General features: G+C 57.8%; 1 protein-coding gene across 4 annotated transcripts in view; it reads right to left on the reverse strand.

Annotated features, from left to right (window-relative positions):
- Positions 1-354: 354 nt before the first annotated feature.
- Positions 355-21022, reverse strand: part of PFKFB3 (6-phosphofructo-2-kinase/fructose-2,6-biphosphatase 3) — a 74954-nt gene continuing 54286 nt past the window's right edge. For 2 of the 4 annotated variants that reach the window (XM_058681968.1, XM_058681965.1), the window contains exons 2-17: positions 19864-19989; positions 18623-18719; positions 17859-17925; positions 17342-17416; positions 16928-16984; positions 14168-14292; positions 13477-13684; positions 13126-13272; positions 12886-12990; positions 11401-11530; positions 10532-10594; positions 10344-10408; positions 8468-8641; positions 7022-7044; positions 4655-4707; positions 355-3035 (exon numbers count right to left, since the gene is read on the reverse strand). In XM_058681968.1, the coding sequence (XP_058537951.1) occupies positions 4665-4707; positions 7022-7044; positions 8468-8641; positions 10344-10408; positions 10532-10594; positions 11401-11530; positions 12886-12990; positions 13126-13272; positions 13477-13684; positions 14168-14292; positions 16928-16984; positions 17342-17416; positions 17859-17925; positions 18623-18719; positions 19864-19989 (1505 nt within the window). In that variant the 3' untranslated portion in view covers positions 355-3035; positions 4655-4664. The remainder of the gene's footprint in view (positions 3036-4654; positions 4708-7021; positions 7045-8467; positions 8642-10343; positions 10409-10531; positions 10595-11400; positions 11531-12885; positions 12991-13125; positions 13273-13476; positions 13685-14167; positions 14293-16927; positions 16985-17341; positions 17417-17858; positions 17926-18622; positions 18720-19863; positions 19990-21022) is intronic. The other 2 variants (XM_058681967.1, XM_058681966.1) reach the window with 2 other exon arrangements.

Raw genomic sequence — 21022 nt, forward strand, 5'->3', positions numbered from 1 at the left:
TGTGTAAGAGACACTGCTGCCGTTCAAAGGGCTGAGGGGAAAGGACACGGGGTGAAGGGGATGCGAATTGCTGGGGCGTTCTGTCTGCGGTAATGGGACATCCACACGGGTATGCACTGGCCAAAACCCGTGGAACCAGAGGGAGCCCTAGTGTTCACCACGGATTCTAGTCAACCGTAACGCATCGATGCTGGCAATCAGTACTGGCACGTCCTGTTTAAAGATGACAGGGCTGGCGGGTCGGTCAGGAGCCCAGCGAGAGCCACCCAGTGCGTGGACCACAAGTGTCAGCTGAAGACGTCTCTTCCCGCCTCCCCCCTCCTACCCCCCAGAAAGGACCAGGGGCGCACTTCATCAGCGTATTTCAATCAGGTATTTTATTGTTCTGGCAACTGCAAAATATACAAATTTCTGAAAAGCATCCCCTGTTTGAAAGCTGGCACAGCGTCATCCCAGGTCATTAATTCAGACAACTATACAGAACACAGAGAAGTCATGAGTCACACGTAAAAGGCCCCCCAAAACCAACCACGGAACTACACCCAATCTATACAGCTTTCTATTTTCAGGCTCCCTTATACATATTAAATAAATAAATAGCACATCTGCTATCAAAATAATAAAAAAATAAATTTCAAGTATTACAAACGAAAAACATCATTGGTGCGGCCGTTCCTCTGCTGCCCGCAAATGACGAGCTTCGCCCACGGTCTCCGGACAGAATGAGGAGAAGGGGAAACCCACCCACAAACAACTATGCCAAGTGAACAAAATTGGTCCCAGGTGGTTTCCGGGGGGCCGGGGGGGGGGGGGGGGGAGGGGGGCGGGGAGAGGCCATAGTCAGAGTGGCAGGAGCCCGGTGAGTGCAGGTCAAACACGTCCCCCAGCTGGCGCCTCGAGTCCGATCACGACTTTCAGTTGGGCAGCCTTCTGCAACCTCTGAGGTCTCGCTCCTCGTCCGCTGGCACGTTCTGTCGCCTCATCTAGGCCCCGACAAACGCGTGTGCAGGATGTTCGCTTCGGTGGGTACTGACCTCAGCAGCTGGAGGCGGGCGGGGCACCCACACCCACACCCAGCCCTGCGAGCATCATCGGCAGGAAGGGTCAAAGCTCAGCGTGGGCTCCGACAACCGGTGGGAAAAGGAGGCCAGAGAGAGGGACACGTGGAAGCCGTTTCGCGAGAGCTGGGCTGCCAGGGAGAAGACCAACCCACAAGCACACACTTGTGCCCGTGCACACTCACCACCCGACGAGACTCAGTTGGCAGGAAAGGGAAAATAGCCCTTCTTCGGTTACACAGGAACAGAGATGTTACATATCCTCGGGCATGGTGCCCGGCTGGGGAGGAGGTGGGGGGGAGGGGGCGGGTTTTGGTGTGAAACCCACGAACTTGACCGCAGGGCATCTACTGCACATCCCAGTTTCCCACTGAACCCCAACCAGAGAAACACACGTTGTCCGTGCCCTCTCCGGATGTCCAAGCCCCCACAGCTGCGCTCCCAGAGCCTGTCCTGTAAGACAAGAGGGGGCGAGACCGTCAGGCTCGAAAGCAGAGGGCAAGCAAGGGAAGCGACCTTTGCCTCCAGCTTTGAGAGGTCCTTCAAAGGGTCGGTTGGACAAATCCTACGCCGGAGTCTCCAAATCGTTCTGTCTGGGCCTCAAGACGCCTCCTTTTCCCCAGGACGTGGAGGCAACGAGGAGAAACCAGGAGGCAGAAACTACAGGTATCTAGAACCACACGTCTCCCTGCTGTGAGCCACCCCAAAAAGATGCCACAGGTGCCACGAACACCAGCGAGGACACTGTCTTCTTCGGACTTCGCAGCCACCGGGCACCCGCTGGGCGTAGGGCAGGTGCTCCACAAAAACAAGCAGGACTGAGCTCAGTCCTCAGTCCTGCCAGGAGACCACAGGCAGCCTCCTGGAGGAAGTGGCCGCAAGTGAGGTCTCGGCTGGGCCACCGTCCCCACCTGGGAAGCACAGGGAGGTGACGAACATCCTGGAGGAAGGAGGTGACCCTTGATCATCTCTGTGCCACCATCCGGGTCAGCCTGGCAATGATCCACATGACTTGCTCTCCGGCTGGTTTCCTGGGTCCCTCCGAGCTCCCCATGGCACGGGCGCACCCGACTCCCCACGTTCTTTCCGAGCTCCAGCCCCCACGGGCACAAACCCCAAACATGTAAGTTCGTGGAGAGAAGGTACAACCTTCAGGTCCCGCCTTCTGCCGTTGAAAAAGTGCAAAAGCAAGCAGCTCCGGGGGGGGCCTGGGGCCCAGGCGGGAGGGCAGAGACAGCAGAGCTCCCTGGGGGGGGTGAGGCCCCGGGACTGTTCCAGCAGAACCTTTCCTTTTGCCTGCACGGCCACACTGTGCGTGAGTCACCCTCTTCCGAGGCAGGACGCAGACCCGGCAAGCTGTGGACGCATTGCACGGTGGCTCAGAGCCTTCACCCTCCTCCTCCGGGACCGGCCCCAACCCAGCACGTGCCCGAGTCCTGCCCTCACGAGGCAACGTCCAGGGCCACGACTCACAGAAGAGCCTTGTGACAGTTTTCAACATCCCTTCTTCTTCAGCAACTAGACCCCCTTCGATTTTAGGATTCTGGGGTCCGTGTCCTCTCCCCAGGCTGGGAACATACCAGATCAGGATCACAGAAACGAAACAAAACAGAAGGGCCTGGAGGCCACCGTCCCCTCCTCAGGGCCCTCTCTCACCTCTTCCACCGCTCATTGTCCTTTCCGAGCCTCGTGGGGGGGTCAGCGAGGCTGGGGGCGGGGGGGGGGGGCGCCAGTGTGGGGTGCGCACACGGGAGGGGCCTCCTGGGGTCTCAGCCGCCGTCGGGGGCACGGTTCTGTCTGAGCGGCGGGCCCCTCTTCTACACCACCCACCCTGTTCGGAAGACGTCCTGGGGATGGCTGGCCTCGGGCGGGTGGAAAAGCACTAAGGAAAAGCTGCAGGAACAGAACTGGCACGGAGCCGACGGGCCTGCCTCAGTGCATCCTGGTGTCGATGCCACTCTGGGTGCTCTTCATGTTCTGTTTCCAGAAGAGAGGGGCAAGGAAGGGGAGTTAGCATTTCCTGTCGACTAGGCTTCTCAAGACCAAAGCCATGCATGTGAGACCGCCCACCTCCCCCAGACAGAAAAATACAACCCTGGATGGGCGTCCTCACCAACTGGGCAGAAGAAAGCCCAGGGAGGCTCCGGGAATGTGGCGGAGGTTAAGCCCAGAGCTGCCCAGGGGGAAGGGCCTGGCAAGGCGGGGGGAGGCCAGGCATCTGCCTCTAGATGGGGAAGGAGGGTGGGGTGGCCCTGGCGGGTCAGAGCTCTGGGGAGCACTGAGCGCCAGCACCTAAGGAAGCCTCCAGGGCCTGGCCCTTTCGCGTCTCGAGATCGCCCCCGCCCACACCCAGGGCCCTCCTGCTGCCCGCGGCCGGGCAGGGGACGAGCCGGGACTCTCCTCCCAACGGGGTTCAGGTAGACCGTAAGCTCCAGCCCCCAGAACCCATATTCTAGGAACATGGGCTCAGCAGCTAGAACACAGGTGTCCTGGGCTGAGTGGACGTCACAGGGGAGGACCTAGGCAGAGAAGGCAGGCGTCACTCACTAAAGCTCTCTTCCTGTTCCAACAAAAGCAATCTTGGCCACAAGTCCCACCCCTGAGAAGCTGCCAGAATCAAAAACCCCTTAAAAATGTTCTTTGGGGTGGTGGCTGACTCTTGATTTTGGCTTAGGTCACGATCTCATGGTTCCTGAGTTCGAGCCCCACGTCGGGCTCTGTGCCTGGGATTCTCTCTCTCCCTGTCTCCCTGCCCCTCCCCTGCTCACACTCTCTCTCTCTCTCAACGTTAAAAAAAATAGTTTTTCAATCGGCTGGGAACAGATGACAGCTGCCACTGCACAGCAGCGGGCTCTCTGCCTGACTTGAATCCGCCGCAAAGAAAGGAAACACCACTTTTATAAGTGTTCTTTCCCTCCCTGTGTCCACCGAGACTGTCTTAAAGGGACAGGGTGAGGGGAGCGTGGACGCCGGGCACACACATATGCAGGATCATGGCAGCCCATTCCCCTCCAGGCAGAACCAAGGGCCCACCGTGGGGAAATCTCTAGGGACTCGCAGAACCCGCACTCAGACCTGAGCCCGCTCTCAGCCCGACTCCGCCCAGGCCACCCGACCCTCCAGTCACGAGCACATCAGACAGTGTCTGTGAGTGGGGGTCTCCCAGGAGGACCCTGTGGCCTTGCACCCAGTCTCCCCCGATGGGGTCAGAGCCCGGGATGCTGCCAGGTCCCCCTGCACCTGCCGGCTTCAACCCACCCTCAGACATCTCGCGCCCAAGGCTCCGAGCACCCACGGATGATAGATGCAACAATGACACTGGGGACCACGTCACGTCACTCACTCATGGTGCCCTGGCTCAGGCCACACGGAGGGGAAGGAGGGAACGAGAGAGAGAGAGAGAGAGAGAGAGAGAGAGAGGACCTCGAGACAATGGTGCTGCTCTTGAAAGACACAAGTCGTCCGGCATGGGTGTATGAGTCACATACTGCACGATGGCCCGTCGTCACACAGACCAAGATGCCCTGACAGGCTGAGATGCCATGACTCGGGGAGATGCAGAGGGGACAGAGAGGGGCATGCACCGAGCCATTTACCTTTCCAAGGTTAGTAGGGAGAAAACTTTGAGAAAATGTGACAAACAGTTCGTCTTTCAAGCATAGTGGGGGGAAGGGAAGAAACATGTCGGAAAAGAAAAACAAAACATCTTTAGTACTAACTTCTTTTCAGTGCGCATTTGAAACTTAAAAATCAAGGATGGCCGGATGGTCTGGTGGCCGGGAGCACTAGTGTGGCCCCCCAGGGCGCTGCATCCATCCGGGCTGTCGTCACCGACCGTGACAGTTTCACCATGAAGCCACGATCACTGGTGTCCTCAGGCCACGACCCGTAAGCCCCCAGGGGTGCCCCACACTCCCCAGGCTCCCGGTGCTCCTGCTACTCAGGAGAAGAAATCCTACTGGCCTGTGTGGAAGGGACGGCGGGGGGGGGGGGGCATCAAAATACAGAGCAAGTGCAAGCCCAGGGGCCTCGGGCATCCCCCCAAAATTCAGGGAACTACTTCCCCCACGATAACGACTACACTCCGCCAGACCCTGAGTACGCACTGGGCACTCTGCTAAGTGCTACGTGTATCCTCTCCTGATCAAAAACACCTCAAAGTGTCACCGCCTCCACCTTACGGACAAGGAAGTAGATGTGCCAGAATTGCGTCACCTCGCCCAGAATTCTAAAGAGGGAGGGTAGTAAAACCGAGATCCAAGCCCGGCTCAGTTCGATTTTAGCGGTAAGGTGTGGGGCCTGCAATCCCAGACACGGGCCCACGCTCCCAGGCTGGGCTGGATGCTGGGACCCCAGAGTGGCGTGGCGGGTCCAGAGGAGACATTTCTGCTGAACTGGAGGCATTCTAGCCGGAAGCACTATTAGCCACAGAGACGGGCAAGGTCAACCTCGGAAAGTGGGGGGATGTGCCCGAGAGGACCCTCCCAGCAGGAAGAGCTCTTTCCTGGCAACATCAGGCCACGGCCCAAAAAGAACAGAATATGCACAGAGGCAAAAGCAGAAGGCTCCAAATCCAAAGGCCCGTTTTCACCAAGGGGAACTCTTGATCTAGACGCACTCCGTGTTCTACGCCTGGCTTCAAGGAGGTACCGGACATGGGGCGGTTCGTCTTTAAGACTGAGTTTAATGGACAGTTACACACCCAGCCGTGGAGGGCGGCTGCATGGGGACCCTGCAAGGGCTAGAAAGGGAACCCAACAGCTCGGCCCGGTGCCTCACAGCTGCCCGGGACAGGGGTAGGTGAGCAGTCCCTTGACCGTTCCCAGAAAGCAGCAGAGAGAAAGCAGTCAGCCTTCGGGACCAGGAGACCCGTTCAAGTCCTGGTTCTGCTACTGACCGGCCGACCGGCCGTAGGCAGGTGCCTCCCCCTCGGTCATCTGGTAAAAGGGACAGAACTGCCCTGCAGACCTCCTGGGCTTATTTTAAGGCCCAAAGGCACGGAACACACGTGAGCAAGCACTTTCGCCGTGAGCTGTCCAGTATCCCAAAATAGATCTCCCCGCAGGCGGTGCCACGGAATCCAAGCTATTTTCCAAGAACAAGCCCCGCTTTGAAGCTGACAGGCTGGACTCCTCAAGCCAGCTCAGTTTTTGCATCAAGTGGCGAAAAGAACTTAATCAGCAAAAGGGAGGACGGGCAGGTGTGACCTGAGGGGCTAGGGTGAGGCGCACTGCAACAGCGGAGACACTGAATTACCCAGCAGGCGCTCCGGCGGACCCTTAACCAGAAACTTCCTGCAGGGAGAGCTCCGGCCGAAGGAGAGGGGAAACCAAGGGTCTGACCGGAACACTGCACCTGACCCTGAACATGACCGTTAAGGCTAAGCACGTGCTGGTACAGGACAACCGGACCCAGAACTACGGTTTCCCAGGGTGTCAGGGTCCGGGAGCCTCTGCGAGGACAGAAGGGGGGGGGGGGGGGCCTTCAGGGCTGCAGCCCCCACCACACTCCCACCAAGAGTCCGTCCTCCGTTTGTTTTGCAGATTTTGCCTTCTAATGCGCAAGGCCTCTCCAAGGGGAGGCACAGAACTTAAAAGACAATGCAAGGGGCAGAAGACCCAGCCTGGCATGGAAATCTGACTCTGAAGGAAAAAGCAGACTTCTGTCAAGCTCGGGCCACCGCGAGCACTGGTAACTGGGACCCCGAGGGGCGTGCGAGAAGCCAGCCATGTGCAGCAAGTGCTGGCAGCCAGACGCGCTGAAGGCAGCTGGGCCATGTGGCTTCTTGTCTCCTTTTCTAGAAGTTCATGAATCCTCCCTCCCTCCGCCCCCATGCCCATCCTTCTCTATCAGATATGACAAAACCCGTCACCACCCGCAGCATTTTCACAGGCAAAAGGCCAAACCCGCAAGCAAGGAGAAAGAGGGGCGAGTGGCAAAACGATTCAGAGAAAAATACTTACAAACAGGCTTTCCCTAGCAAAGGCTGCAGAGAGAAAAAGCGGAGAGAGAGAAGTCAGTAGAGGACAGGGTACAGGCCCCGAGTCATTCGAAACCAAGGCATCCTCTGTGGGGACACGAAGCCCTGTCCAGCCTCCCGGCCTGGCCCACCCAACGGCTTCCAGACGTCCCGGGGATTTGGCCTGGCCACCTCAAAGGATGGTCCCGTCCAAGTCGGGGGAGCCCCAGCCACGCGTCCTCTATGACCCTCCTCCGGGTCGGCCCCACATACCATCCAACCCCGGCCCAGGCCAGTGCCCCCCACGTGTCTGCGACAGCAGCCGCTGAACTTCCAACTATGACCCCACGGTCTCCACCACAACTGGGCGTCACAGGCAGACCGCTTCGGATCTCAGCCTTCACAGAAAAACGCAGTAAAATCCTACAGCTACTGCCAGTGGGGACACCACGTGTCGGCCACTCAGCACGAACTACCTCGCTGGCCCTGCCTCTTGCAGTAGGTGCCACGCCCCCATTCCACAGACAGGAAAACTGAGGCCTGAAGAGGTTCGGTGGCCTCCCCGAGGCTGCACGGCCCTCTCCCCCCCATCCCAATTCCAGACACCACATAATTCAAATGAGCTTGAGGAGAAATGCAGGATAAGTCTGTGGGCCTCAGCACGGAGCTCGTAAGTCTGACTCAAAATTCAGCCCGTGAGTTATCTGTTAAGAGCCCAGACGTGGTGGGTGGGGGTGGAGGTGGGGGGGAGGCCTCAAGGTGGCCCCCAAATATGTGCCCAGGAGTTTCTATGTCTCACGTGTTGGCAAAGATTCTTGGCTGTCACCGAGGAAAAGACTGCTCTTCTGAAAATAAATCTTCATGTCCAACAGCCAAGAGCCTTCAGCTTTTAATCTCCGTAGCACATGACACAAGTAAAATCTAACTAGATTTTTGCTTACTGGTGTTTTTACTACCTGCTAAAGTAACTACGTGATGAAAGAAAGTGGCTGTTCCCAGGCCATCCTGCGAGTCTGGCTGTCCAGGTTCTAACCCGGCTCTGGAGGGGGACACACTTTTCTCTAACTGGGGACCGGATGCAAGGGAGCACACAAGGAAGGTCCTCAGCCACTGGCCTGGGACAGAAAAGACGTCCTCAGGCCACACATGGCCAAGGGCCCAGAGCTGAATGGAAACTTCTAGGGTTTTGTCTTCAATCTTGTTTGAGAAAACAAAGGGTTCGGGAATGTGAGCGGGACGCAGACTCGGCCATTTCTTCTGCTCTGCCCAGTTTTCTGTTCCTCAGGAAAGAGGTGTGTGCGCTCAGGTCGGCGAGGAAGGACCCCAGGGTGTCACGGACCTCGTGGGAGGGCGTGCCCACATTCTCCCCGTCCACCGCCCACACGCGCTGCCCACGGCTGCTCTCCTCCCGACCCAGACTGACTGTGAGGAAGGAGAGGGGAGAACGCACTTGTCCAGGCAGCTGCGTGGGCACCTCCGGGGGCAGGCAGTTGGGCAGGGCAGCGGAGGGAGAAGCCACATGCTCCTCAAAGCTGTTGATGCGAGGCTTTTTGGTGGGCTCGGGGCTGGCTAGTGGGGTGACACTATTGCGTCTCATGAGCGGGTTAGGTCCCTTCTTTGCATCCTAAGCGAGACAAAGACAAAAGAGAGAAGGCGACAGTTACAAGGAGTGGGGAAGTATATAAGCCAAAAAAACCCCAAACCAAACCAAAAACGTTTCTCTGCTTCTGGATTTCCCAGATACGAGACTGACCGCGGCGACTGGCCCCGGGGACCAGCAGGGGTGCCATGCTGTCCTGCGTCCCCAGTCTGCAAGAACAAGGGATGACCTCCTGAGCCCCTGTGCCGGAACATTCCAAGACACCCACTCGGACAAGCGCAACATTCAAGGCAGGCGAAGGGAGAACACAAGACCAGCTCTGCAGACAGTCATTCAAAGGCGGCAGATGATGAGGTCGGAGAAAAGAACCCGGCCGCCAGCCTCCAAGAGAGCCAAGGAAGGGGGAGGGAGGCCTAAGTGGGAGGCTCAGGTCAACCACTGAGGGCAGGGAGGAGAAGGTGTCGGTGCCAGACTCCCTGCGCTGACCGTGAGCCAGGATCTGCACAGCAGACAAGGAACAGCGCCCGCTCCCCATCACTGCCCCCCCCGGCTTGGGACGAGGAGTGCCGGCTTCAACCCCTGCCAGGGGACTAGAGGTGCAGAAACCCCGAGGTGGGCAGCAAGGCAAGCCAGGCCCAAACACGAGCCTTCCCGCCAAGTGACGACACAGTGGAGCGAGGACCTGTGTCCCCAGGCCTGTGGCTCTGCAGCCTCTAGCCCAGGGGCCTGCACAGAGCTCTGTCTCCCTCGACACTGCCCCAGTTAGGCACAGGCAAGTGTATGCAGGGGCCATCGGAGCCCCGTTCCGGCCCAGCCCCACCGGCGGAGTCAGGCCGGGAAGAAAGGTGGGACCCCACCACCCAAGTTCAGAAGTGGGGGTTGTTACAGGGCCAAGGCTGGCCCACCCGCTTCCCCTGCGGCCACCCGGCCGGACAAGCTGGCGGAAGCTGGGATTTTAAGGCCAAGACCTTCGGACCGAGCTCCTTGGGAAACAGAGAGGTGTCCTGCTCGGACGGGAACACCACACTCTGTGTGAGGGAAACAGTCAGCTGGCCAAACGCTGTAGTTTGACACTCGGTACAAAGTCAACCCAACGTTCCTTCCCGACCACGTCCGGGGCAGCAATCTGCTCTACCGCTGGGGCCTCCACCCGCTGCGCCCCGAGTCCCTCCTGCCCAAACCACCTGGTCTCTGCCCTCCCACCTCCATTCTAAGATTTCCATCTTCTTGGTAATTCTGCACCGAAGCGTACACAGACGACTGAGTGGATTTGCTAGTCCCGTGTGAACCAGTGATTCTAGAACCTGGAAGGCATCTCAGCCGCCCCAAAGGAAAAGACGACGGTAACTGAGCTACGACTACTCTCGAAAGCGCAGGATGCGTCTCCCTCTTTAATACTCACGTCATGGGTTAAGTCGAAATGGGGGGGAAAAGCGTGCAAAGTGAGAAAGAGAAAATGCCAAGCAGCCACATATAAACACGAGATAGGAACCCACGGTAGCTGAGGAAGAGCAGGGGAGGAGGTCACAAAGGCCGGCCAATCTCAAACCAACTACTACTCCAGAGAGAACCCGCTAAAAGACACAGGTTCAATTGCAGGCAACTCAACATGGGGACCTCTCGAGTGCTCACACCCCCTGGCCCTGTCACTCGACAGGGACCCTCTAGGGATGGAGGCCAGGACGGGGATGCTGGGGAGCAGGAGGCAGGGGGCGTTTAGACTCACCTCTGACCTCTCCCGGTGTGTGCTCACAGACTCCACATTCAGATAGATGGACTCTACGCGGCAACCTGGGTGGGGTGGGGACAGGGGTTGGCTTCCGGTTAGAGGGGACAGGCCGCTGACAGCCCCAGAGCCACCAGGAGCCAGCGTCCCAGGGGACATCTTGGCCGGGGCTGTGTCCCCATACTCACCGTAAGCGACAGGTGTCAGTTTCAGGACGGTGTGAAGGGGGCATTTCAGGTAAGGCATCTCCTCTGAAAAGAAAAGGCCTCGCGATCAGCTAGGAGCCTTGAGGACAGATACACACAAGTCCCCAGTGAGAGCTTCTGCCTGTTGTGTGTGCCCACGGAGTCCAGGCCGAGAAGGAGACAGAGGTGTCTCCTCCTCCCCGCTACACACAGGCCCCCTGCTCCAGGCAGGCAGCCTAGAAAAACCACTAGCCAAAAGACGAGAATCAAAACAGACCCCAAGCCCACCCTTGCACGGTGCACTAGAGTTAAAAAAAAAAAAATCAGGGGTGCCTGGCTGGCTCAGTCAGCTAAGCGTCCGACTATTGGTTTCGGCTCAGGTCATGATCTCTGTGCTGACAGCTCGGAGCCAGCTTAGCATTCTCTATCTCCTGCTCTCTCTCTCAAAATAAATACATAAACTTTAAAAAAAAAAAAAATCATTCCCTGAACAATTTAGGTGTGTCAGGATTCAAGTGAGCCTTGGGTAGACATAGGCTTAATTTTAAGAGTCTCATTAGAGTTTTCTGGGCTCTTTGTTCTTTAGAGGTGGGCTGCCCCCGCCCCCCACCCCCCAGAGGTGAGCGGCTGGGGGCCTGCGGGAGGCTGTGCTCTGAAGGCTCCAGCAGGAGGCGCGGCCGAGGCCTTTCCTAACGCTCAGCAGCAGTGAACCGGCGCGGGGAGAGAGACCCCGCGTGGTCCCGTGGGGAAGGTGCTGGTCCACGGCGTCCCCCAACTTGAAGGCTGGCTTCCCTCCGCCCTTTCTCGGAACTCCACGGGCTCCCCGTCGCCCCCACCACCCAGAGCAGGCTTCGTGCGGGGGTCGGCGGCACCTGCGCTCTTATCCAGGAAGTAGGCGAGGAGGCAACGCAGGACGGCCTGATGGCAGATGACCAGCACGTTCTCCTGCCGCTCCAGCTCCATGATCACCGGCTCCAGGCGCTGCACCAGGTCCTGGTACGACTGCAAGACAGAGGGACGGGTCGGTGCTGCTGCAGAGGCGCACGTGGGCGGGGGCGGGGCTCTGCCGCCTCAGCCACACCCCTTCCCCCCCGTTAGAAACCAGAGAACACGCCATCGATCGATAATCAATCCACAGCCGGCGGTGTTTCAGGGCTGCACCCCTCAGGGCCTCTGGGGACCCACATCGACTGGCTTCTTAGAAAAGGGAGGCCGTCCCCGTGTTGGTGAGGATGTGACGCATCCCCTGCCAGAACATAAACCTGCCGTCCTCCGTCTAACGGCTGCCTCCTAATTCTCCACACAGGGGGATGAGGGACTGACGACCGGACACACGCTGACAACGTGGGGGACCCTGAAAACGTCCCCTGAGTAAGTCATACACAGTGTGACCACATGTTGTATGACCCCTTTCTGTCAAACGTACACAGTAAGCAATGCCACAGAGACGGGAAGTAGACCCCTGGTTTCCAGGGCTTGGGGGACGGGGCAACAGGCTAGGATTTCTTTTGGGAATGAGGGAATGTTCTAGAATTTGTGGTAATGGTTGCCCGGTACTATCAATACACCTAAAAACCACTGAATCGTATACTTTAGTGAGTTTTATACTGTGTGAACTTTCGCTCAATTAAAAAAAAAAAAAAATGAAAAAAATGGGTGGGCATGTGACTTTTAAGGCTACCAAGGTTCCTGCTCACGCCCATCCCTCTGTGGTCTCCCTTGTTCTCTCACTAGTCAGGTGCCGGGAACAAGGGCCACGGAGGAGGTGAGCGCCCTGAGCAGGAGGAAACTGAAACGTGACAGACAACCGAGACGGCCCGCAGACAGCAAGGACCCGCCAGGTGTCACCAGGCTGCCTGCAGCCAACACCAGAGCATCGCCCGGAGGCTGCGTCCAGGGCTCCCTCAGCGAATCAGTGATGCACGGGACCTGAGATGACACAGTTGCCATTGCGTCTGCAGTCAAAGGGGAACCCGCGCACAGGGTGAGCCATCACCCCTGACTGCTGTTGCCTCCCACGTCACCATGGGCTCATCTGAGAGACACATCTCTCGCTGGTGCTCACAGGAAAATACACCTGTGCCTCTCCTGGAGCCGTTTACAAGGTTCAGTTTAGGAAAACTGGATTCAGAAGGGAGAGTGCCGGGAACAGGCATCAGAAGGCGTAAGGGGCAAGCGGGATGCAAGAGCCCTTCCTGCCCCTTCCTCCCGGAGCACGTGGCTGCTGAGCACAGTTACCCAAATGGGGCCACCCGGGCCCCCCGCGGCCCTCTCTCAGCCTGGCCTGTCACCAGCTCCCGTGCGCACAGCACACGCCGGCGGCACCAAGTGACGCGGGCGAGAGCGGGCACACGTACCTCCCCGGTGGGGTAGCGGTAGTAGTATTTGTCCTGCTCGCGCAGAGTGTACTCCTCAGGGTAGGTGTCCCTGATCTCCTCGTAGGTCATCTCCTCACAGACACCCTGGCGGGAACACCCAGACGTCACCTGGAGTCGCTCAACATGGCACGTGCGGGTCTGCGAGGGCTCTCGTTTCCCAGGGGAGAGACCTCCGTGCCCTCCCGCTCCCCACGGCCAAGGCCAGGCCCCGGCACTCACGGCGTCGATCTCGTTGAGCGCCTTCCACTGTTCGTAGGGGAGACGCAGGGCTTCCGCCGTCTGGATGGTGCTTTTCAGCTGGCTGGTCCACACCTTGAGGTCCTTCAGGTTCTGCTCCTCCACAAACTTGCTCAGGGCATTGGCAAACTGCGAGGGCGTGGGACAGAGGGACACGGCCTGACTCAGGTTCCTGCCCCTCCTGGAGAAGCAGAGCAAGACCGGTCTCATTCCGCGTCAGGGGCGTGACTACACTATCTCACACACACACACACACACACACACACACGCACGCTGCACACACGGGATGCACCCAGCCCCTCGGCAGCCCGCCTTGCCCCCGGCTCCTCCTACCTTCCTGCCCCTGCTGGACAGACCCGAGTCCCCTCCGATCTTGCCCTGGAGGTTGTGCTCGCTCTCGCCGTGCCGACACAGGTAGATGGTGCGGGGCTGCACGTGGATGTTCATCAGGTAGTACACGATGCGGCTCTGAATGTGGTCCTGAACTCTGTTCACCAAGAACCTCCGGCCCACGTCGATCACCTTGATCAAGGACAGGTCCCTGCCGGGGAAGGCGACCAGCCGATCGGAACTCCGCTGATAGCACAGCCCAGCCCAGCCGGCCCGGGTGTAAACCCCCATGGCCCTGGCCGATGGCAGAGACTCAGCCCCGACAGACCCACGAGGGGAGGGCGCAGACTGAATCTGTGTTCTCGGAGACAGACACGTGGGCACTATCCGCAGCAGCGTGTGGTCAGAAGAGGGGAGAGGGAGGCGGGAGACCAGAGCAGAGAGAAAGGACACGCATGTCAAGGGGACAGGAGCAAGACGGGGCTCACATGTGCACTTCCCGTGCTGCTACAGTTAGTGCCGGAAACAGTCACCATGGAACACGCAATCAAGGATTTTTTTAAAGATGTTTTAAAAGACAGTTTATAAAAGGATCCAGGAGCAAGTGCTTCGTACGGACAGCACGAAAACACTAAAAAACAAACAAACTCTACCAAAGCAGAAGAGTCAGAGACAGTCACCTCTTCGTTACTACCTGTCACATTTATCAGGGTCGAGGGGCTGATAGCTGGCTTCGTAGCAACTAATTCTCTTCATGAAGTCGTCCATAGCTTCTGCTGAGTTGCAATCTTTGTAATCCGGGCTAGAGATTTTAACTTCCTGTAACACCACAAAGAGGCAGCTGATGAATCACGCTGGAAGGCTTTCTGCTTAGATGAAGCGGGATTTGGGGCTCGCAAACAGGGAAAGTACAGACCAGCTCAGAGTGACGATGATCCCACCCAGCGTTGAAAAGAAAAAAAGAAATACACCGGGGCTTGAGTTCTAACCCAGTGATGACACAGGCAGAGCACCCACAGTGGACAGGGGATCGCTCCCTGGAAGGACGTACACAGGAAAGCCACAGGCTTCTACTGAACACATCCGAATGGGGCCACGATTCGGGGTCAACCCGGTAGCCAGGTCATCCCTGGACCGCCAAGGCCTCAATTCGAGTTCTGGATGCACACCTGCAGCACTCCCCACACCAAGCGCAGGCTGTCGGTCAGCGAAGGCGCGCTCCCGAGTTGCGGGTGATGCCCTGCCCTGTGCGCCAGGCAGGATTCTTCCTGCCACCACCCATGGATGGGGCACCACATGCTTGTAACTGCTCCCCAACTAGTGCTTCTCCACCGGGCCCAGTCCTTTCTAAGGTTTGCTCTTATGGGAAGAGAAAGCAGAAGAAACAGCCCTCGGACTCACCCATCCCCTGTAAGTGAACACTAGGTCTGAGAAACCTGGCAGGGTTTTTAGCGAAATTTTAGCGAAATTTGTTACTGCACGTGCTCTTTTCCTCTACAACCACCACCACTGCCAGGAGAGAGGCAGACACTCTTCAAACACCCGAGTTCAGGGGCGCCGGGGTGGCTCAGTCGGTTAAGTGTCTGACTTTGTTCAGGTCACGATCTCACAGTTCGTGAGTTTGAGCCCTGTGTCGGGCTCTGTGCTGACAGCTCGGAGACATTCTGTCTCTCTCACTCTCTGACCCTCTCCTGCTCACATACACTCTCTCTTTCTCGCAAAAATAAAGACATCAAAAATATATATATTCTTAAAAACAAAAAACCGAGTTCAGGGGCACCGAGGTGGCTGAGTCGATTAAGTGTCCGACTCTTGATTTCAGCTCAGGTCATGATCTCACGGTTCGTGAGACCGAGCCCTGCATCAGGCTCTGCACTGACTGCAGTGCCTGCTTGAGATTCTCTCTCTGCCCCTTCCCAGCTCACGTGACCGCTCTCTCACAATAAATACACAAACACTACAAAACAAAACCTGAGTTCGGTGGGGAGTCAGCGCTTCACGGGTGCAGAGTCTCGGTCTGGGAAGATAAAAAGGTTCTGCGCATCCGTGGTAGTGACCACGGTGCAGAGACCTGAGTGTGCTGAGTGCCACGGGATCGAACACTTGCGCGGTGAAGACGGTAAATTGTATATTTTACCACGATGAAAAACAATCTAAGTTCCCAAATCCCTTTCTCCCTAGCACGGCCGCCGCCAGAGAGCATGCTGGGAAGGCCTACCCTGCAAAGCTGCTCTGGGGCTTAATCGAAGACACAAGATTCCTGAACCCGGAGGGTCGGGGCGAACGACTGGATGTGTTAACACGGACAAGATCGGTGGTGAGCTCCTAGCCACGCACGGGCTGACTGCTCACTGCGGAAAATGCACTCTGCGTCCACGCTATGCTTCGCTACCAAGACGAAGCTAGTAGAACGAAACTGAAGGAATGTAGCAAAACCCTTTGTCCAGATTACAGCAACTTCTGTTCTACCTCCCCGTCCTTTGGGCCTCTTCCTCTGGACCCGATGAAACGCATCTGGGTTTTCCGCAATGTGAACAGCCCTTTCTGAGCTATGAACTCCGTTCTTAGAAATGCTTGTACACATTCCCACTGCCTTAGAGAAAAGTTCCAACATCGGAAGCCAATGAATGAATCCTCAGCAATCCTCTAAAGATGCGCGCTTGTAACGCAGCAAACCCCAGCATTCCCTGTAGAAGCATCAGACCTGCTTTTCATTACAGACGCGGCTTATTCTCATGTATTTAAGCTGCACAGAAAATTAGCTACATGAGGAGATGACCTGTGGTAAAGTCTTCATGGTAACGGCTTCCATTTATGGTATATTGCTTTCAAGCGGCAAAACTTAAGAGTTAATCAAATTAAGCTGCCAATTACCCTCAGTTTATCTGGGCAACCTCCCCTCGGCACAGGGCGAGGAGAAGGGTATGCTACGGACACATCAGCAGGAAGATAGTTTTACTGCCCCCGTTTTTCCCACACTTGGGGATTCTGCCTTTCAGTCTGTTGTGTCCTGTGAAGTTTTATCAACACACAGTCATTCTTTTCTACTGGGGACCTTCACAGCTAAAGAGAGTCCAGCCTGCTGCCTTCCTTCCCTTCTGGAAGGATGAGCTGCCCTTTGTCCCAAGCAGCCCTGTCCCCACCCAGCTGCCAAGCTACTGCCACTCGCAGAAACTGTTCCCAGGCCCCTGCTTTTTATCTCTTAGGTCCCGCAAAGGCTGCTTTCTGCCAACCGCCTGCAAGGACCCCAGATAAAGCCAGGGCAGGTCACAGAACATGCTTCTAAATTAAACACCACTCGACACCTCCCACCTTCCCGGTCCCACGACTCAGACAAAACCAACAGGCTGGGACAGCCGGCTCGTTCTCAGCGTCTAGTTACTGCTCTGGGCCCGAGCTGGTTCCCCACTTTTCTCAGACTGTCGCCCTACAGTGGGGTCCTACGTTGTCTTACCATGATGTTGGAGGCCACAACCATAGGGTCATCGCACACAGACTCAATGAAAAACACCTGGAAGCAAGCAAAGAGGAAAGTTAGAAAACCACAAATGTGACACACACAAAGTGCGGACGCTGGTGTCCCTGTGATGTCACCAACCTCATTTGAGGAGGAAGGACCCCATTTACGAACACCCAAACACATACAAAGAACTACCTGCTCAGCCCTGCGTCCTTTGCCCATCCCACACCCTAGTCTGGGTAACCGTCCCCCCCCGCCCAGAGCCCCCACAGGAAAGGCCCAATGTGTCCGCAGCAGAACAAGAGCAGTGGGAGGTAGAGGACCAGGCCCGGAGCAGAGACACAGGACTCAGCCCGTCCCCGAGCTGCCTTCCCTGCTCCCGCATGCTCCAGAGCAAGTTTCGCTCACCTTGAAATCATTTTCTTTGGCAAAATGAAGGATCATGTGTCTCCTCTCTCTGGTGGTATTGGTGGCATCGAACACCTGATGGGGAGACAGTAGGGCCGTGAAGAGAGGCCACGTTCGAGATGAACAGTAGGGTACTTAGAGCCAACAAACAACAGCTACACACAGGGGAGGGTGCACGTGGAAGGAACCCCTGGCTACCGCAGCGGCAGCCCCCACCCCGGGTCCACCCCTTCCCCCCCCACCCCCCAGCACACAGAGGAGGGGTGGGCACAGAGCACAGCGCCAGCCGTGCCCCAGGTCCGCCCCCAGCTAACCACTCTCCTGCCCCCCCCCCCCCCCAGTGCTGCTCTAGGCCGTCGCTCCCCTCAACTCTCAGGCCACAGGCACTCGTCCCTTTTCGAGGTGTCCCTGCGGCAGCTCTCGGCACTGCCCGGGGCAGTGTCTACACTTCTGTCTCCCCAGGGCACCGTGTGCTATGGCCTCGGACACAGAGCTGGCACCCCGCCCCCGGACTTACTGCAATTTGGCCCCCTTCCTTTGTCAGGTAACTTTTGACGTCTCTCAGGGCAGCCAGAGCGCACTGCCTACAACAGGCAGGAAGAGAAAGCACACGTCACGCCAGCCCGTCCGGCGGGGGAAGGCCCAGCAACCCACCGCTCATCCCAGCAAGCAGAGTGACGAAACCGCCAGGCCGGCCAGGGCTGCGGGGCCCAGTCCACTCGGGCCCACAGGCTCCCAGTCCAGCCCCGCAGACAGGCGGCTGCGGCTGCCCGTGGGAAATGGGGCTCATGCCCGGGCTGCGCCCCGAGATCTCATTGGGAGCTTTTACAGAGCTGACGCCCAGGTCCGGCCCATGGATTCTCACGGCTCTGTCCAGGGCACGGCCCACATCCGGATCTCCCCAGGCTCCCAGGTGACCCTACGACACTTGTCAGGGTTGAGCGCCACGGCACTTGGGTTTCACGACCACCCTGGGCTTACAAGAAAAATCCTCTCCAAATGGAAGCGGAAGGTTTTCCGCAAAAATGGCCTTGTTCACTCCCAACGAGACACTGCTATTGATTTGTATCAACCAGCGGCCGAGTTAGACCCTCCGGGAGCAGAGGGGGCAGTGAGTTTCACGGAGGCGGCGCCTCATCCTAACACACCCGGAGGTGGGGTCACATGTCATGGCCACAGCGGAGCCACACCGCAGACCGGTTTCTTCTTTCTCCGACAGAACCCGGCTTCGGGAAGCCGAGCAAACCCAAGCCCAGGCCCCCACGGCAGCTCGGGCCTTACTTGCGCACTTTCATGGCCTCCTCGTTGTCGGGGCGAAAGAAGCTGTAGGAGCTGTACTGTTTGACGGCCTCCCGGCGGTACTCCCCGACGTTGAACACTGTGGGGACAAAGGCGGGAACCTTAGCTGACCCCCCAGGAAGAAGGAGCCACCAACATCTGGGAGCTCTCTCTAAAAAAGGAAACCGAGCCTGAATGAGGTTCTGCTGAGACACGGAGGCAGGAGAGCAGACCTCCACGCCCAGGGCTGCGAGCCCAGAAGGCAGCCCAGCTTCCCCCAGACCCGACGCTGCTTGGGGCCGCTCTACCTTCCCAGGGACTGGCTTCCACTGGCCCGTCTGCAGGTGCAGCGTCCTAAGGCTGCGTGGAGGGGCGGCTGCCACGGGTCCCGCGGAAACAGGGGCAGTGATTCCTGCGCACGATCCCCCAGGACAGCGCAGGGTCTCACGTGTGCCGTGGGGCCCAGATCTGCCATTCACCTACTGAGCCAGCAGCCTGCACCCCAGGGAAGCGTGGAGCACTTACGGGGCATTCACCATACGACACAACGCGCTGGGCACCGTGGGGGACAGCGGATGCAAAACCTAGTCCCCCACCTCACCACCTTTCCAGTGTAGTCGGGAAGACCAGGCCAAGACTCATACAAAGGTAGCCGATGGTGTGGAGCATTTGACGACAGTCAGTAGAAGAATGTCACAACTGAGTGCTAGAGTACTTTAAAAGGGCACAGGGGCACCCAGGTGGCTCAGTCGGTTGAGCATCCAACTTCAGCTCAGGTCATGACCTTGAGGTTCATGAGTTCAAGCCCCATGTCAGGCTCATTGCCGTCGGCACAGAGCCTGCATCAGATCCTCGGGTCTCCCTCCGTCTCTCTGTACCTCCCCCGCAAACTCTCTATCAAAACTAAATTTTATAAAAAAGGGGAGGGCCCAGATCTCCACAGACCATGCGGCCAGAGAAGGCTTTTTGAAGGTGGCGAGGGCTGAGCAGGTTGTGGGGCAGCAGGAACAACAGAGCAGGAAAAGAAAAGATCCCAACACCAAGCGAGGATACGTATAGAGTGTACCAAGTGACAAGGCCCAAAAGGGTGCCCCACGCTTGTGGGCACAGGCCAACCCAAGACTGGCCCTGCACGGCAGGTCCCAGCAGGTGGAGGCGGAAGGGACGTGGTTTTGGTCGCAGGGGTTGGTGAGCAAGAGTGAAAGGCTCCAGGTAACCACCTTGGCCTTGACACACGGCCTCACCTTTCGTGGGGACGCCGATCCAGTTGAGGTATCGAGTCAGCTTCTTTGAGATGTACGTCTTACCCCGGGCTGGGAGCCCCACCATGACGATCACGGTGGGGGAGTTGGTCAGCTTCGGCCCACAGGCTGGGGAGAGGACAGAGCGAGGTGTCAGCCACGAAGCAGTGTGTGCCCCACGGCGAACCTTCAAGAATTCCGCAGAAATGCCTTTTTTGCTCCCACCTCAAAGCCCTGGGCGTTTTACAGTCCAGCAACGCCTCGGACCTCTACTGGCCAGAGCCCCGCCCCAGCCCAGTCACAAATCTCCATCTTGCTTTCAGGTCACGTGTGGCAGGGGGACTGCCCCAGCCCCAGATTCCCAACCTGATTCCTGAGGGCCCTAAACCCAGCCAGGAATCCCACTACTAACCCCAAAGCAGAAAGCGTTATAAGGAAGGGATTCCCCAACACCAGTGGGGGTGAGGTTAACGGTAGGAGAAATGTTCCAATAATAAGACAAAACACCAGGGAGAGAGGTTTTCGCTGGATTTTAAGAAAGCAGCCCAAAGAACCCTGTTCTGGAGACTTAAGGTGCAGTGTTTCCTTGGCTGGTGTCTTATGCTTGAGACCCTAAGGAGACTCCAGCATCTGGTGACAAGAGTGCCAGGGGCTGCCCATTGAGAGCACGAGACTGGCCGCCTGCTCCCTCCCGGGCCAGCAACACTGCCCGGTGCTCGCTGGGCGCCACAGGCAACCTCGCTCTCCTGGCCAGCTACGTGCCATCGCTTCCGGGCACTGGTCACCCCGATGAGGCAAAGCTCCTGGGACCACACCACAGATCTAGGCGGATGTCAGACATAGACAGGGGCTCTGTCTCTAAGCCAGCGAGTGCCAGATGGGGATAGGAGAGCCACCAGGCCACTGCCAGGCACAGGCTTCAAAGAGGACACCTTCCCTAAGCTGGACGCCCCAACACGGTCCCATACTCAGCCTATGACCAAACTGAGATCGCATGCCCAAACACCCACCACGTTATTCCGGGATCTGCCCTTCCCTGTGCCTGTGGCCTGGGGGCAGAGAGGAAGCAAATGGAACACAGAGGGGGCTGTTTCTTCATGTTCTAGACCATGCAGAGCGAGGAGGAAGAAGAAAGGGCATCAGGAGGCCAGGAGACATGTAG

Source organism: Neofelis nebulosa, chromosome 8 (assembly GCF_028018385.1).
Source record: "Neofelis nebulosa isolate mNeoNeb1 chromosome 8, mNeoNeb1.pri, whole genome shotgun sequence".
Classification (NCBI taxonomy): domain Eukaryota; kingdom Metazoa; phylum Chordata; class Mammalia; order Carnivora; family Felidae; genus Neofelis; species Neofelis nebulosa.